The sequence below is a fragment of the Cynocephalus volans genome, chromosome 11, assembly GCF_027409185.1.
Source record: "Cynocephalus volans isolate mCynVol1 chromosome 11, mCynVol1.pri, whole genome shotgun sequence".
Lineage (NCBI taxonomy): Eukaryota > Metazoa > Chordata > Mammalia > Dermoptera > Cynocephalidae > Cynocephalus > Cynocephalus volans.
The window spans coordinates 52,755,994-52,772,734 of record NC_084470.1 but is presented as its reverse complement, the minus strand read 5'-3'; the positions used below and the strand labels follow the sequence as shown (position 1 = coordinate 52,772,734).

The 16,741-nt window shown below is 36.5% G+C and overlaps 1 protein-coding gene across 1 annotated transcript in view; it reads left to right on the top strand.

Annotated features, from left to right (window-relative positions):
• Positions 1 to 16,741, top strand: part of ULK4 (unc-51 like kinase 4) — a 574,722-nt gene that overhangs the window by 234,428 nt on the left and 323,553 nt on the right. The window contains exon 30 of the mRNA XM_063114672.1: positions 3,454 to 3,546. Coding sequence (XP_062970742.1) covers positions 3,454 to 3,546 — 93 coding nt within the window. The remainder of the gene's footprint in view (positions 1 to 3,453; positions 3,547 to 16,741) is intronic.

Sequence of the window (16,741 nt, the reverse complement as noted above, 5' to 3'; positions counted from 1 at the left end):
CTTAGAGCACTTGGAGTGCTCTTCTCCAGCTCCTATTTATGTTGGCCAGCTCTTCACTGGTCAGTCTCCTTCTAGGACATTTCAAGAGTCAGGGCTCATCACTATTTTTTTTTCCTGCTAAGTTGCATTCAGAGGAGTGCAGGATCCAGTTACTATCAACTTAGCTGCTTTATCTCGCTTCAGAAGACAAGGTTAATAAATCACAGCATACTTTTTGCTAGATCTTGCTAATCATTACAAACCTATCTTTGATCAAACTAAAATATTTTCAGTATTTGTATTCTAAACATATCCATTATGAATTTTACCCTTTTTTCCTAATGGGAGGAAGATAAAACAGTATTCTTTGGGAAAATTCTCATGCACATGTTAGTACAAGCTTCATCCTTCCCTCCTGTTTCATGGCTAGATAAACTCAACACTTTTATTTCAGCCAGTGAAGTTTCAACAGTGTTTTCTTTAAAAAATGTAGATTATACATGTTTTTTGTTAACTCTATTTCGAAATACATTTTTCAGTTCTGTTGAGAATGTTTTTCTCCCCCACATTGTGTTTCTAAATATTTGACCATATTTGCTCCTGTGCTTTCCACACAAGCATGTGAGTAAGACCACTTGGGAAGCTTTTGTAAAAATTCATAGGCTTGTGGCTCCTTCCCTCAGTGATTCAAGTATGTCTGGAAGTGGGGGCAAACGGAGCCAATTATTTAGGGTACGTGAATGACTCATCAGAAGTTTTCTCATCTTCAATTCAATGTCAGACTCCTTGGCCTACAATTTCCAAATACTGGTAAGCAGTGGAAGAGGGCATTCTTCTCTTATTTCTTACGTTAATGGCAGTGCCTCTCAGTTTCCCTATTAGGGATGTGTGCTTTAAAGCAGGTGTGGTGTGTTCCAACCCTGTACATTCCAAAGAAACTGGCGCTTGACTGCCTCCTGGGAGATAACTACCTAGCCTTGGAATATACTATCTGACAAGAGTGTCTTTGTATACCTGGGGCCTTGAGCCATGCCAGCTCATTTATGCTAATGTTGTGAATTATGGTGGGGGCCTTGGGCCACAGCGTATCAGCTTGACCTCTAGAGGGCTGGGGACTGAGTAAGGTCAGCCAACCAGGGGCTCCATGCCTACGTGACTGACCTCCAATAAAAACCCTGGACATGAAGACTCAGGTGAGCTTCTCTGGTTGGCAGTACTTCACATGTGTTGTTGCACATTGTCACTATGGAGATTAAGCATGATCTGTACAACTCCACTAGCAGATGACAACTGGAAGCTTGTGCCTGATCTCTCCTGGGCTCTGCCCTATGCACTTTTTATCTTTGCTGATTTTAATCTGTGTCCTTTCACTGTAATAAACCATTATTGGGAGTATAACAGGTTTTCTGAGTTCTGTGAGTCCTTCTAGCAAATCATTGAACCTGAGAGTATTCTTGGGTACCCCTGATTTAGGATGATAAAAGTTTTTTTATTTCCATAGGAATACTTACAAAAAGGAACTAATGATCTCCCTCTGGTGTGCTAAGTTGTTCCTTTTTAAACAAAATTTGAATTGGATGTTAAATATTATCAAATATTGGATTTTATTTTTATCACCTCTGAAGATGTTTACTTGATTTTTGTTTTATTCATATGATGAAATATATTAACTGATTTTTCTAATGTTGATTTTTTCCATTCATGAAATTACTCTTGGTTGTGCTGTGTCTTTTTTTGAAAACATATTGCTGTCTTTGGTTTATTAACATTTTAGTTATTATGTTATTATAAGTGATTAGTATTTTGTCTTTTATCTTTGTCATACATGAAAAAATCTTTTAGTTGCTGTAATTTAAAAATTTAAGCAAACTTTCTAACATATCACACTTCCTGGCTCCTTAAACAAAACACTGTACCCAAGCTGACATTTTCTTGACTCACTATCCCCATTTTGCACATTATCGTATGTAGTGGCCCTCAGGCCCCTCTGAGGTATAAGCAACTTCTCACTCTGTGTTAAATGCTCCCCAGACTGCTCTCTGCTTCAAATTCTTGGGGTTGCTTTCTTTTGTTTTTCCTATGCTTTCAAGACCCATTTCTTGTAATTCTCACGTTGCTTCCTTTAATAGTCCCTCTCCTCCCCTTACTTGCCACCTTTTTAATGGCAGTGGGCATAGAGGCTATATAATTAAGTTTGTTATATAATGAATTCCAAAATGAAAGTAAATAAGCTCTGGGTAGGAGACTGGGGCCCTGTTCTCTAGATGAAAAGCATCTGTTTCATATCATAGATTTTTTAAAACCCATTTTGGATTTTTAGAGATATTTTTCTCCCTTCTTAGTTGTTGGCTGTTCCTGAGAATTGTCAAAAAGGTGATTGGTTACTTCATTTATTTATTTATCATTCTTTCGTTCATTTGAACATCTACACAGTGCTGTATACTGGGTAGTTGAACCTAAATAGGTAAGACATAATATGCAATCCAGTCTCTGCCTAGGAAATAACATGGGAGAACAGTCTTGATTTTTTTGTGGAAACTTTTGATAAAGACATTTTGAGTTTGATTCTCTTTGGTAATAGTTTAATTTGGGATTTTAAAGTATTAAGAATGCTGTGCAGAAAAGAGTTAGTATAGCAGGCCTGAGACTGTTGTCCTTAAAAAGTCCTGCTTGCATGGTTGGCCATTGGCTGGGCATCTTGGAATCTGGTTCTCAGAGTGCTGTTAGTCAACCCTTACCCTCACTGTGCCTAGACTGTGCAAACAGTCTGGTCCATGCTGAACACTTGCTTTCCTTCTGGGAGTCTGAAATTTTGATACATGTTAGAGGTTGCCAACATGACTAGCCCCAAATAAAAACCTTGGTCCCTGAGTGTCTAATGGGCTTTCCTGGGTAGAAACATCACATATATGAGCTGAATTTCATTGCTGGGAAAGAGTGTGTTGTGAGTGACCCCACGTGGAAGGGAGAGATCATTAGGAAACCTGCCCATGTATTCCTCCAGTCTTCTGCCTATGTCTTTTTCTCTTATGATTCAGCCGCGTCATTACTATGCTCCTATGCTACATCTTGGCCATGAATACAACTCTATGCTGAGTCCCATGAGTCCTCTAGTGAGTATCCGAGTGTGAGGGTGGTCTTGGAGACCCCCAACACAAATGCCTTCTGGTTATTGATCTCCAACTATATGTCTACCTCAGTACTAATTGTTTTATATGGATTATCTCAGTGAATTTTACTGACAATATTCTATGAGGTAGGTCAGTATCATCATCACCACTGGCAAGTGAAGCTGTTTGAAGCTTCATGAGTTTAAATAACCTGGCGGGTCCTATAGCTGATAAGTTTATTTCAGTATCTACTTTTTTTTTTTTTTTAGATGTTTGCACTCCTGATGTATTGTTTTTATTGTTCAGAAGAGCATTTAAATGAGGGAAACTACTGAGTATTTTTTAAATGTCTCTATTGTTTCAGGTATGAGCACATTCTCATGGAGCCTGACCCAGTACCAGCGTATGCTCTAAAACTGCTAGTTGCGATGACTGAACACAACTCAACTTTTACCAGGTGCTATAAGTTCAAATTTTTATTTCTTGTTTTTCATCTATAAAATGAATTTTATGTGTTCCGAAAATGTTGTTAAAGATGATGAGATTCTAAAAGACCAATGTTGGAGCTGCCAAGGTGGTAAATTTTCATGTTTCATGGTTTGTAATATCTGTCATTTATGCTGTTTTGGCTCCTGTTCTCATATTTTTGTTCCTTATTGGAGTTTGCATATTGTGGAGTGCATTATGCTTTAAAATGATAAATTCTTGAAAGAGAAAAAATTAATACATACATGTGCTTTAAAAATGCCAATTGGTGCCCCATATTATATTGGACAGTTTGTTAAATCCTGATAGTATCTATTGACTATTACTTGTTACCGTTTTATTTAGTTGACATTTTTTTGTGTAGTGAAGAGCTTTTGTCTTTATGGAAAGTCCTGAATATGATGATGCTGGATTTCTTTAGAACTAGTTGCTGGGTTGTTTTTAGTCTCATAAAGAACAGTTTGTCTGAGAACAGCCAGGTCCACAGAAGGTGAAGAAAGAAAGAGGTCTTCCTTGCTTTCAAATAAGAAAACTAGTTTTTATGTACAGTGATGCCTGAGGACCTTTTGGAGTTTGAATACCATTTGTAGGTGCAGTGCACCTTGAGAGTTGCCAGCTGGTCTTTAACAAAGAACTAAATCATGTAGTCCCAACCACTTGGATTTCATCTGATCTGCTGTCCAATCACAGAAAGTACTGTGCTATTATGAGCCACCATCGCTGCTATTACTAGCAAACAAGAAAGGCTGTTTTAAGACAGATTCCATATTGAGTGAAAAGCTGAACCAAAACACTCTCCCCAGTGGATGTGCCAGGGCACACGGGTGTGCTGTGACTGAGTCACATGGGTGTCAAGGTACTTTCGGTCTTTGGGTCATCCACATTGCTGGGTCTGTAGTAACTCAGGCTGGTTACCGTACTCATTCCTTCCAAAGTGTCCTGTGCAAATATTACCCTGTACTCTCTGTGCCATGTTGTGAAAGAATTTGGGGAGCACTGAACTAATACTCTTTTTATCTTTGCCAGTGTGAAGCTCTTTGTTTCTATAGCCTTTTAGAAAGTCTGACCAATGAGTCTTCCATATTTATCACTCAGAAGGCACCATTCTGTTTTCTTAAAGAAGTTTAATTCTAAAGAGTGAATATGTATTAGAAGTTGAATAAAAATTCAGATGGATGTTTCTTTCCTGGTCCTTTGACATCAAGTACTAATACTGTATACTAATATTATCGTTTCATTAGATTGAATAGATTGCATTTACTTTTTTTGTGTTGACATTAGCTCATTCATGTGGCATGGTTTCTAGACTCCTTTCCCTTCTTCCAACTCTATATGAAATTCAGCTGAATTCCCTTACATTGAGGAGCAAAAACCTAGAGAAGTAGAAACAAATAATCAGTGGCCTTCATAGAACCTTTTTATTTTAAAAATGATTAGAGACTAGGTTTAGAAGTCGGTTTACTCTAGTTTTTTTTAAAAAGAGTTTACATTGCCTTAACCACAAGAATAATTACTAACTATGCTGATTTGACCATCACATATTATACATGACTATGGATAGTCAACTTTATACACCACTAATATGTGCAATATGCTACATTAAAAGAAAAAAAAATTTTTTTTAAAGTTTATAAGCAGAATTCAGTGGACTAATTTTTATAACTTTTTGTTTTAATTTCAACAAATAATATTTGAATATATTGTCTTTGCCTTAAATTCTAACAATAAAATCAAGAGGTCCCCTTGGCTTCTCATCTCCCATCCCCACTGCCTCACAGGTCTCTTCCCCGGGGGGTATGTCATTCCTGAACTTTTTCTAGGTACTGAAATTCAATATGTATACTGAAATAAATAGCTTTGTTTTGTGGTGGTTGATTTTTAAAAAAATCATGAATAGTATTATTCTATATTCATGAAATTTGCTTTTCCACTTATCAAAATGATTTGGAGATCTTTTCATGTCAGTATTTGTTCATACTCTTGACAATATCTTTGCCAAACGTACTGATAATATTGAATCTCTTTTAATGTTTACTCACTATATTTAATTAAAATGTGAACAGTGATCTTCAACCTTCAGTTCTACTTCTAAGAATCTGTTCGAAAGAAAACCTCACATATGCACAAAGATTTCTACTGAGGCAGATAATTTTAAAATGAGAAAATTTTGTGTAGTTTATATACTTTTATATAAGCAAAGTATTAAATTATTTTATAGCCATAATATAGAACACTATGTAGCAGTTTAAAAGGGCGAGATAAAGTTTGAATACTGACATACAAAAATATCTAATTCGTTTTGTTAACTGAAATCACTTATTTATCATACTCCCTTCCCTTCCCCCCATTTAAGTGCTACCTTTGCTTTACTTGGGGTCTCTTTCTGGATGCTGTTCTGTTTGCCTTTCTCGAGAAACAGGGTGTTAAAATAAGACTTGCCTTATGCCAGTTTTGGCTGTGGCTCCAGCAGTCAAGAGCAAAGCATTAAAGGCCATTTACACCCCCATTCCCCACTCCCCCCCCACACTTTAAAGGGAAGTCCTAGTAACCCGTGTGTAACTTGCAAAGTTCATTCACACACCTTGAGAGAAGGGATGGGGGAGGGAAAAATAATAAGTAATTAGACTTTGGAGTTTGTTTTTATTTCCCTAACTGGATTTTTAAAAACATGCTTTAAGTGCAACATTTTGGAATGGTTATGAGTTTTTAATGGGAAAAAAAGAACAATATCAAAAAGATATTGAGAAGTCTTATTCCTTTCCCTGTCCACTCTGTTCTCCCCTCATCTTCCTATCATTCTCTACGGTTAAGTACTTTTGTTCATTCTGTGTCCAGATGCAAGCTAATGTGGATATGTATTTTTTCGTTTCTCACTTTTACACACAAATAGTATGTTATATATGTTTTTCTGCCCCTTGGTTCTTTTCGCTTAGCAGTATATCCCCAAGATTTCCTTTTATATTAATACGTAGAGAGCTTCCATATTGTGTTTTACAGTGGTAAGATCTTCCATTGTGTGGATATATCATAAGTTATCTAATTAGTTTCTAATGGATAGACCCAAGTTGTTTCTAATTTTTGATACTACAAACAATGAATAATCTTATACAAATATCATTTTGTGCACATGTGTGTACATCTTGTAGGATGATTCCTAGAAATGGTGTTGTATCAAAGGATAAATACATTATATTTTTTTGATACAGACAAATTACCTGTCTGGGGGTTTATCATTTTGCATTTCCAAAGGACATGTATGAGGATGCCTAGTTCTCTATAGCCTTCCCACCAAAATTTGTTGTTAAACTTTGGAATGTTGTCAGTGCGAGAGGTGAGATAGGGTTATTTCAGTGTAATTTACATTTCGATTTCTCTTATCCTGAGTGAGTTTGAAGATCTCTTCATGTGGTCAAGGACCATTTGTATATCTTTTTCTGCTCATGCTCTTTGCTGTCAGTTTCTTGGTCTTGGAAATGCTACTCTTCAAACTAAATCGTCTCTTGCCTGGCTTTCCATTGCACAGATACACCACAGTCTGCTAATCCATTTTACTTGTAACAGTGTCTGGCTTGTTCCAATTTTTTGCTATCATGCATAGTATAGCCTCGAATATTCCCACGTGTACTCCTTGGTGAATCCATCTATGTGCCTCCATTGGGTGCCCATGCAGGAGGGGAAGTGCTGGGTCACAGGGCTTGTGTTCACAAAGATCCAATAGATACCATCAAGAAGTTTTCCAAAGTGGTTGTACCAATTTACATTTCTACCAACATTGTTCAAGAGGTCAGGGTATCATGTAAGCTTTTTTTTTTTTAAACTTTAGGTTTTTTAAGGTATAATTTACATATAGTAAAATTCACTCATTTTAGGTATATAGTTTTCTGTGAGTTTTGACAAACGCATGCAATTGTGTAACCATTAGCACAATCCAGATAATGAGTATTGCTGTCATTCCAAAAAGTTCGCTTGTGCCCCTTTAAATGTTAACTGGTAAAAATTTTGTTTGCCTGGGAAATGAAATGACCAGATTGATTTTATATTTTATTTTAACTTTTTGAACTTATTTTTCAAATAATTTATGTTCCAAACTTTAGTATTTGGAAGTGTATATAGAGAAAAGTAAGTCTTCCTCCAAAGAGATAGCTTCTGTTACTAGTTTGTCTATGTGTATTATTTTTCACATAGATGGTAGCATGCTGTCTATACCATCTGCACCTCTTTTAAAAATTCTAAAGCTCAGGCCATATCCCAGGCCAATTAAACCACACAATCTCTAGGGCTGGACACTGGCATCAGTAATTGTTGAAGCTCTCCCAGATGATTAAATATGTGAACAAATTTGAAAACCACTGGTCTAAGCATTTGTAATTTAGAAAGATGTTGCCAAATTGCTTCCAATCTAAGTTGTGCCTGTTTTCTCTTCACCACCTTTGTATGACAGTGCCTATTGGTGTGAAACCTGTATCAAATTAGTGTATGTATGATCTTTGCCATTCTGATACATGAAAATTGTCTTTGATATTAATTTCTAGTTTAATTACATTGTGATCAGATGATATTTTTTGTTCTATTTCTAGTTTTTATTATTTGCTTTTATTTGTTACCAAATTTAGTGAATGTTCTATGTTTATTTTCTTACTGTAACCAATACAAAATTAGGCCTAGTGCTGAGGAGTGCCACCTCTAATTTTGGCAAGTGTCTAAAATAGTAACTCATTAACCTTAGAGATCTTCCCCAGTGTCTTGGTAGCAAGAAATTTTAGGCCAAATGCTTGACTGGAAATGTATATCAAGAGTACAATGCCTTAATCGTTTTGTGCAAATAGATTTCTAGACATATAAAAATAACCGTGTACGATTTGTTATAAATTTAACTTATTAATTGGATGCATCAGCATCATGTACTTTGAAGGACATGCATCTTAATTTTGCTTCTGTATATGTATTGAGTTCAGAGTACCAAGTAAAAATTGTTAGAACATTAAGCCATTCTATGTCAACTGAAGCATTTTTGTGTGTGTGTTTATTTGTATTTTATAGGTTCTTAGTGGATAAGAAGCCCTTAAAAGCTTAGTCATAGTACCATTGAGAATTTATTGTTCTCCTTCAAATAATGGACAAGAGCATGATTAAATCTGCATTGTACATTATAGGGATTTTATTTTTTTAAAATGCTGCTGCCCCTGGTGCATTTAGTTTATTATTGAGTGTATAGCAGAAAGCTAAATTGTTTGTCACATTGGTGCGATTTTACTGTCAGGAGGAATGGGTTAACTCCCCTGAGCTCTGCCCTTTTCTCTCTTCTTAATTTTCCAGTAGATTGCACTAAACTGTTCCTCTCAGATGGAGTGATATCCCAGTAGCTTGCTTCCATTAAGGGCCAATTAGCTTTTAGCTAATCTTTCTCAGCAAACAAATTAAATTTTAACTTCTTTGAATCCTTTTGAAGCAAAATTTAGCTCTTTTTCTGAATTGCAAAAAAAAATGTTTATGCTCTGTATCTAAGCAATATTAGTAACATTTTGGTTTGCTTGAAAATTTTAGAGCTATTTGTTTTATGGCAAGACTTATAAAGATGCTTTTTAGAGGAATGAAATTTTAGGAGTTTCTTAGATGAAGTTTACAGTCAAATCAGTGGTGCAGCCTTCAGTGAAAAGTACTTCTGGCATTACACTCACCAGACTTCAACTGACTTCCCTCGTTGGTTTTTGGTCCATTTGTTCATCTTTTCATTCATTTACTTATCAAATATCTAATCAGAAACTACTGAGTGATGACAAGGATAAATGATAAGATAAAGTTCTCATCCTAAAGGTGCTTATAATTTGATGGAGGTGACATTTACATGTAAGCTTTTATTAAACAATGTAATGATTTCAAAGAGACAGTCATGTCCAGAAGATTATGGTAGCATCTAAAGGACTTTAACAGAACTAGCTGTATGATCTTGGCTAAGTTACTTAACCTGTCTGCACTTAAGTTTTCTCCTTTGGGAAATAAGGGTAATATTAGCACCTGGTCCACAGAAAATGCTGTGTAAGTTCCCCCCCCCCCTTTTTATTCCTCTCTCCCCTCTTGTCTCTTCCTCTGTCTCTTTCTTTCCCTTCTTTATCTTCTTCCTTTTCATTATGATTAGAGGAAGAAATATTAAAGGAAGTGTTTCTAGAAGAGGTAAACCCTTGACAGAAGGTAGATGTTTGGTGATACTGATATAAACCAGAGCTCTAGCACCCTACAAAGAATTGAAAAAAAAGTTCTTCAATAGCAGAAAGAAAGTGCATGGTGGGGCAGTCTTTTTGGACTGACTTTGGATAAAAATTGTGGAAACTATTAGCAACATCCCAGTTATAAGATGCCTTCCATTTGAATTTGCCTTTCAATTTATAAATCTAAATAAAATAGGCTTTGCCATATACTGATATATTTTCATTTACATTTTGTAGTTTGTTAAAAGTAAAAGCCCAAATCATCAAAGATGACACAGATGTTTGAGATGCTTCCCTGTTGTTAAAATAAGCCATTTAAGTTTTTTTCCCCCTTCAATTAGCTAAATTTATATAGCTAAAATATTTCCTCTGGTGAAATCTCAATGAGTAAAATAACTATGGAATAAAGTAAAAGTAGAGGAATTTCAGGAGATAAAGTAAGTGTTTAAAACACTGAGCAATGCCCAGGGTCCTAGGCAGCCCCCCACCACCCGGAAGCAGGCAAGAGAGCATGCTGAAAACACCACTTCTGCACAGGGGGCCCACCAAAGCCACCATGCAGGTGGCTCACCAGACACTCAAGGGCATTGACAAAAGGAGAGTCACCAGTGGAGACTGGAAAAAGAAGAGGATGTCTCTTTCCTCAAAGCCCAACCCAGAGTAATAGAAGATGCAACTGCTCTACCGGATGACCAGACATCAACATAGAGAGACTAGAAATACAAAAACACAAGAAAATATGACACCACCAAGAGAATACAGTAATTCTTAAATACCAAACCCTGTAGAGCAGGAAACTCTTGAAATGACTAAAAAGGAATTCTGAGCAACAATCTTAAGGAAACTCACTGAGATATGATAAGACTCAGAAAACATACTGAAACAAGAAAAAATAATCCAGGATATGAAGGAAGAAATTTACAAAGAGATTAATACCTTAAAAAAGAATGTAGCAGAATTCATGGAACTGAAAGATTCACTTAACGAAGTAAAAAACACAACTGATAGCTTAAGCAGCAGGCTAGAACAAGCAGAAGAAAGAATTTATGATCTTGAAGATAGTCTTTTTTTTTTGTGACCGTTAAGGGGATCGCAACCCTTGGCTTGGTGTCTCCCGCACCGCGCTCAGCCAGTGAGCACACCGGCCATTCCTATATAGGATCCAAACCCGCGGCAGGAGTGCCGCTGTGCTCCCAAGCGCTGCACTCTCCCGAGTGCGCCACGGGGCCAGCCCTTGATGATAGTCTTTTTGAAATAACCCAGGTGGACAAAAAAAGGAAAAAAAAATTTTTTAAATGAAGAAAATTTAAGAGACCTAGCAGACAACCTTAAGTGTACAAACATTCAAATTATGGGTGTTCTAGAAGGGAAGGAGAAAGGAAAAGGCATGGAAAACCTATTCAACGAGTTAGTAATGAAAAAGTTCAGAGGTATGGGGAGAGACATGGGCCTTCAGATCCAGGAGGCTCAAAGATCCCCATACAGATTCAACCCATAGAGACCCTTCCTAAGACACATTATAGTCATACTGGCAAAGCTGAAAGATAGAGAATCTTAAAAGGAGCAAAAGAAAAGTGTCATGTCATCTATAAGGGAGCCCCCATCATACTAACACCAGACTTCTCAACAGAAACTCTACAGGCCAGAAGAAAATGAGATGATATATTCAAAATGCTAAAGAAAGAAACTGCCAGCCAAGAATACTATACCCAGCAAAGATGTTATTCAGAAATGAAGACTTTTCCAGACAAACAAAAAACTGTGGAAGTTCACCATCCCATGACCAGCCCTGCAAGAAATCCTCAAGGAAGTCCTGCATCTGGAATCCGAAAAATGATAATCACTACCACAAATACACAAAAAACAATAATCACTGCCACAAATACATAAGAAAGAACAAAATCTACTGGTAGAACCAAAGTGCAAATGAGAAAGAGAAAGAAACTAAATCTTACCACTGCAAAAAACTCTAATGACAATGTAATAATGCCTCTGCTTTATTTCTGATTTTAGTAATTTTGATCTTCTCTCTTTTTTTCTTGGTCAGTCTAGATAAAGGTTTGCAAATTTTGTTGATCTGTTTAAAGAATTGCCATTTGGTTTTGTTGATTTTTCTCTATTGTTTTTAATTCCCAATTTCATATATTTCTGTCATAATCTTTGTTATTTCCTACTTATATTTGCTTTTGGTTTAGTGTGCTCTTCTTTTTCTATTTTCTTAAGTTAGAAGTTTACATTACTGATTTGAGATGCTTCTTATTTTTAATATACGTGTTTACAAATATAAAATTTCCTTTAAGCACTGCATGAGCCCTGCATCCTGTAAATTTTGATATGTTCTGCTTTATTTTTATCTGAAAGTACTCTCTAATTTCCTTGTGATTTTTCTTTTTAACTCATTGTTTAATTAGGAGAGTGCTGTTTAATTTCCACACCTTCGTGAATTTTCTAAATTTCCTTCTGTTATTGTAGTCAGAGAATGTATTTTCTATGATCTTAGTCTTTTTAAATGTATTAAGTCTTGTTTTGTGGCCCAAACAAACAAACAAACAAACAAATAAATAAAAATAATGGGGAAAAAAAAAAAACACTGAGCAAATCTTGAGTTTTTGCTCTTTTTGTCAGTCCCTTGAATCAAAAGCTGTTTTTTTGACCCGCTATTTCCCAGCCTTTATTTTAGGATTATAGTGCTGCATACTTGTTCAACATGAATTATTTAAGTGTTTAAAAATCACTTAAAGAAGAATTTGGAAGTTAAATCAAAATTTTCCTAATTGTCAACTTTGTTGAGGTATTTTGTATTCTTCCTCTGACGTTATACTTTTACCAATTATAAGCATGAAATTTTATTTTACTCTTGAAAAGTTTAGCATTTTGTTTTTCCTGGGAAACTCCTTTTTCTTGGTTCAACTACTAGTGGTTATTAACTATCTTTGAAAGCCTTTAATAAGTTAACACCTCCTGTTCTAAAAGAAGAATTGAGAGTTGGATGTGTTTATTTTATGTTGTCTGTTTCTAGAGAAATCCTCAATTTATAAGTATAGTTAGAATGGACATATATTTATGTTGTCCTTGCAATGGATTTCTTGATTTGTGAACCTGTTGAGTTTGTGTCTGCTGGACTTTAGCTGGGATAGTTATTTCAATACGGTGATATTTTCCCATTGTTTTCTTTCAACATAGATGTGAGTTTGCAGTCAAATCAATACTTAGCAGGGTTTTTTTTTTTTTTTTGGTGTGAGTTTTACAAGGAAACCACTTAGAGTTTATTGTACACATTTACAAACAGTGCATTGCAGAGTGGTTTTAAATTTGAGTCTGGATTCAATAAAGCTTTCTCTGTTTTGTAAGGCATCTTAAGGTCTGTAGACTTTTCCTTGTCATCTAATGCAGGGACTGGCAAACTGTGACCCATAGGACGAACTGGCTTGCTGCCTATTTTTGTGTGCCCTGTGAGGTAAGAGTGTTGTTTACATTTTTAAAGAGTTGTAAAACTTACAGAGAGATCAGTGTAAGACAGAGACCCTATGTCTGGCAAAGCCTAAAATATGTACTTTCTAACCATTTTCAGAATATTTTGCTGACTACTGCCTTAATGGAGCCCTTTTTTCCCTTTACTCATGTGAACGCAGAAATATGGGAATTTTAGATCTGTATGGAACTTTGGAGATCATCTGGGTATTTTAAAATGTAGATTTTATTATTATTCAGGTGTGGTGAAGACAACAGATCAGGAGATGACTGTCATTGAAAAGATAGTTTGTTATACTCACATAACCCAAGAGGAAGGGGCACTCCACTCCATGGGGGCAGTGTGGGGAAGTACCAGGGTTAGTCAGGAAGTGTGAAGGAAGATGTGGACAGGACCTTTCAATGTGGTTTCTGTGGGAAGGAACAGGCAAGACAGGGGTAAGTAGGTTTAGGATTGGCTAATTTGAATAATTTCAATGGGCTGTGGGATGTAGGGGCTCTCCCTGTTTATTTGGTATGTGGCCCTGGAGTGATTAGCTCAGGGGAATAGTGGCCAGAGTGTGAAAGCTCAATAAAAGAGGTGGTTAGGGATATGAGCTGTGGATTGGTTGGTTTGCATAGAAAAGGCATGCTGAAAGGTGAGTTTGTTTGCTGTCTCTAGAAATTGGCTAGTTCTGGGATGGGCATTCCCTCCAGGGTTAGCAAGGCCCCAAGATGTCAGAGCATCAAAACTATAGCGTAAGAAGACATGATTAATACACTGGGCCAATGTCTTCATTTTACACACGAGGAAAATGAGGCCCCAGAGGGAATTTGTGTGTCTCAAGTCCCGCAACAAATTTGAAACAACATCAGACTTTGAAATCAGACCTTCTGTTTCATCGTTCTTTGTACTACCCAGCAGAGCCGCTTCTTTTTTTTTTTTTTTAATAGAAACCCAGATGAATATCACAATGGACTTTAAAGTCAAACTGTTTTAAGTTTCATTGTGTCACATTTACTTGTAAAGGCATAGTTATCCTCAGTGTCATGTGGATAAAACCAAAGCATGATTCTCCTTTGTTTCCCACTACCATCTTCAGCAGGTTCTAGTACCCATATCTCTCTCTTTTATCTCACTGTGCCACTCCTTGCGCTATTCCATTCATTGTATGATTCTAGTTCCTGGTTCAGTTTAACCTCTTCCTTCTCCCATCCTCCTAGGTTTTGAACCCTGTTTTGGCTTATGATTTAAACCACAGTGACAGAGTTGACATCTCTCCTCATTAGTTAATTGTGATATAACTTAATTGTATCTCCTACAGGAACTAATTTAAGTCTTTACTTAAGCACTTATGGAGTAAGTATAAAATTAATTCTCTCCTTCCACTCCAGTTTTCTTTCTGATGGAATTATGGATGAACACCAAAGTTTAGGAGTTTGGTCCAAGGTATTCTATTTTTCTTACTGATTCATAAGGAAAATCAACAGTAATTACTCTAAATCTGCTTTGACATTTTTTATGTTTTCAGGATATAAAAAAATTCTTATGTGAGTTTTGGCTGCTATAGGTGGTAGTAAATACTTCTGTTTATTTTTTTCCTTATCTTGCTCACCATCACAGAGATTTCCCCTAAGTTCACAGTGACTAGGTAAACATTTCATCGCCTCTCTGTATTGTATGGTGTTCAGCTGGGTACATTGAGACTGTTCATCTTTGTTGTCAGAAACAACTTAATCTTTTTATCCATGTTCTCATAGCACACTAAAGGATTGGTCATTTTGGTTATTCTTCTCTGGCTTTCATGGGTTCGGGGACAGTGTTCCTCATGTAGTGGCAACCAGAGCCTGGCAGAGAGCTCTACATGCTGGCCACATGGTGCCCAGGCTTGTCACTCACTACATGCTTGTCTCACAAGCCAGCATTTAGTTGAAGCCTTTCAGAGCTGCCTGGGTATTTGGGATCGACAATCAACAATAATTCACAGTTCCTTTCTTCTGTATTTAAGAAGTCTAGCAATTATCATCTTTAACAAAATGCTATCTCACATTTTCTCATAAAGTATTTCCTTACTTGCCCATAAGAAAATTCACTTTAACTGTTCTCTTCTTCTGAGTCTCTTGAAATCTTACAGTTTATTTACATCATAGAATCATGGAACTTCAGAGCAGAATGAGTTTGACATTCTTCTACTTGCAAGAAAAGTTGTTATTCATTCATTGAGTCACTCCACAACTGGTTGTGTTCACTGAGGTGGACAAAACAGGCGAGGTCCTGGCTTTCATGGAGCTTATTATTAAATGGGAGTAATTGACAATAAACAAGGAAATAAATTTGAAAAACATATTTTCCATTTGTTACAAGTGTTGTGAAGAACAAAGAAGCAAAGTAAGAGAACAGAGAGTGTAATGGGCTGGGGTGGGCTATTTTCAAGAGGGTAGACAGATTGCCTCTTTGGGAAGGTGTCACATAAGATTGAGGTGAGGGAGTTTATTAGCTGTGCTAATGCTGCTGCAGTTTTTAAAAAACAAAAAGCCCCCAATTTTCAGGGACTTTCAGAAAGAGAGAATAACAACAGTGTCAAATACTGTGAAGAGGGTCAGTATGATAAGGACAGAAAATTAACCATTATTACTGGTAACAGGAGGAGTAACTTCTTTAAGGGTGATTTTCAGTGGCATATGTGGCGAGAGCCTGGTGGAGTTGATTGAGGAAGAAATGATGAAATGGAGACCCGGAACATCAATAACTCTAAAGGAGTTCTTGCTGTAAAAGAGAGTTAAGAAATGGGGGCTGAAAGGAGATATGAGGTCAAGGAAGTTGTTTTTTTTTTTTTTTTTTTAAGATCACTATTTTAGTGATGTTTTTATGTTAATGTGAATGCTCTAGTACAGGGATTGGTAAATTATGACTTTCTCAGCCAGATCCAGCCTACCACCTGCTTTGTAGATAAAATATTATTGGAACACAGTCATGCCCAATTTTTATATATTGCGTTTGCCTGTGTTTATATTATAATGACAGAGTTGAGTGGTTGTGAAAGAGAATGTATGGCCTGTAAAGCTTAAAGTATTTACTTCTGGCCCTTTACTGAAAGTTTTCCTACCCGTGATCTCCTAGAAAGGGTAGAACTGAAGATGTAGGAGGGTAAGTGGTGACTCACTAGACTGACATCCTTGCCTTCTAGCGGATACACTCCTGCAGTAATCCCCAAGGGAGTTAGAATCCAGTGAACAGGAGGAGGTAATTGAACTGGAAGGTTAGGAAGTGCTGTTGTGTTTTGAGATATCTGAAGGTGAGATTTTTGAAGTAGCGCTGTTAGTAGTCATAAAACTCTCTAGGAGACTGGGTGATGGAGGATGGGCTAAAAAAAGAGTTTGGTAGTAATGAGGTCAATGTGTTGGGAGATCAAGGTATTGAGTTCTTATTTGCGTAATTGGAAACTATATATATGAGTATATTCCTTTTTTAGAATATTTGTAAAAATAATGCCTAACACTGTACTAATG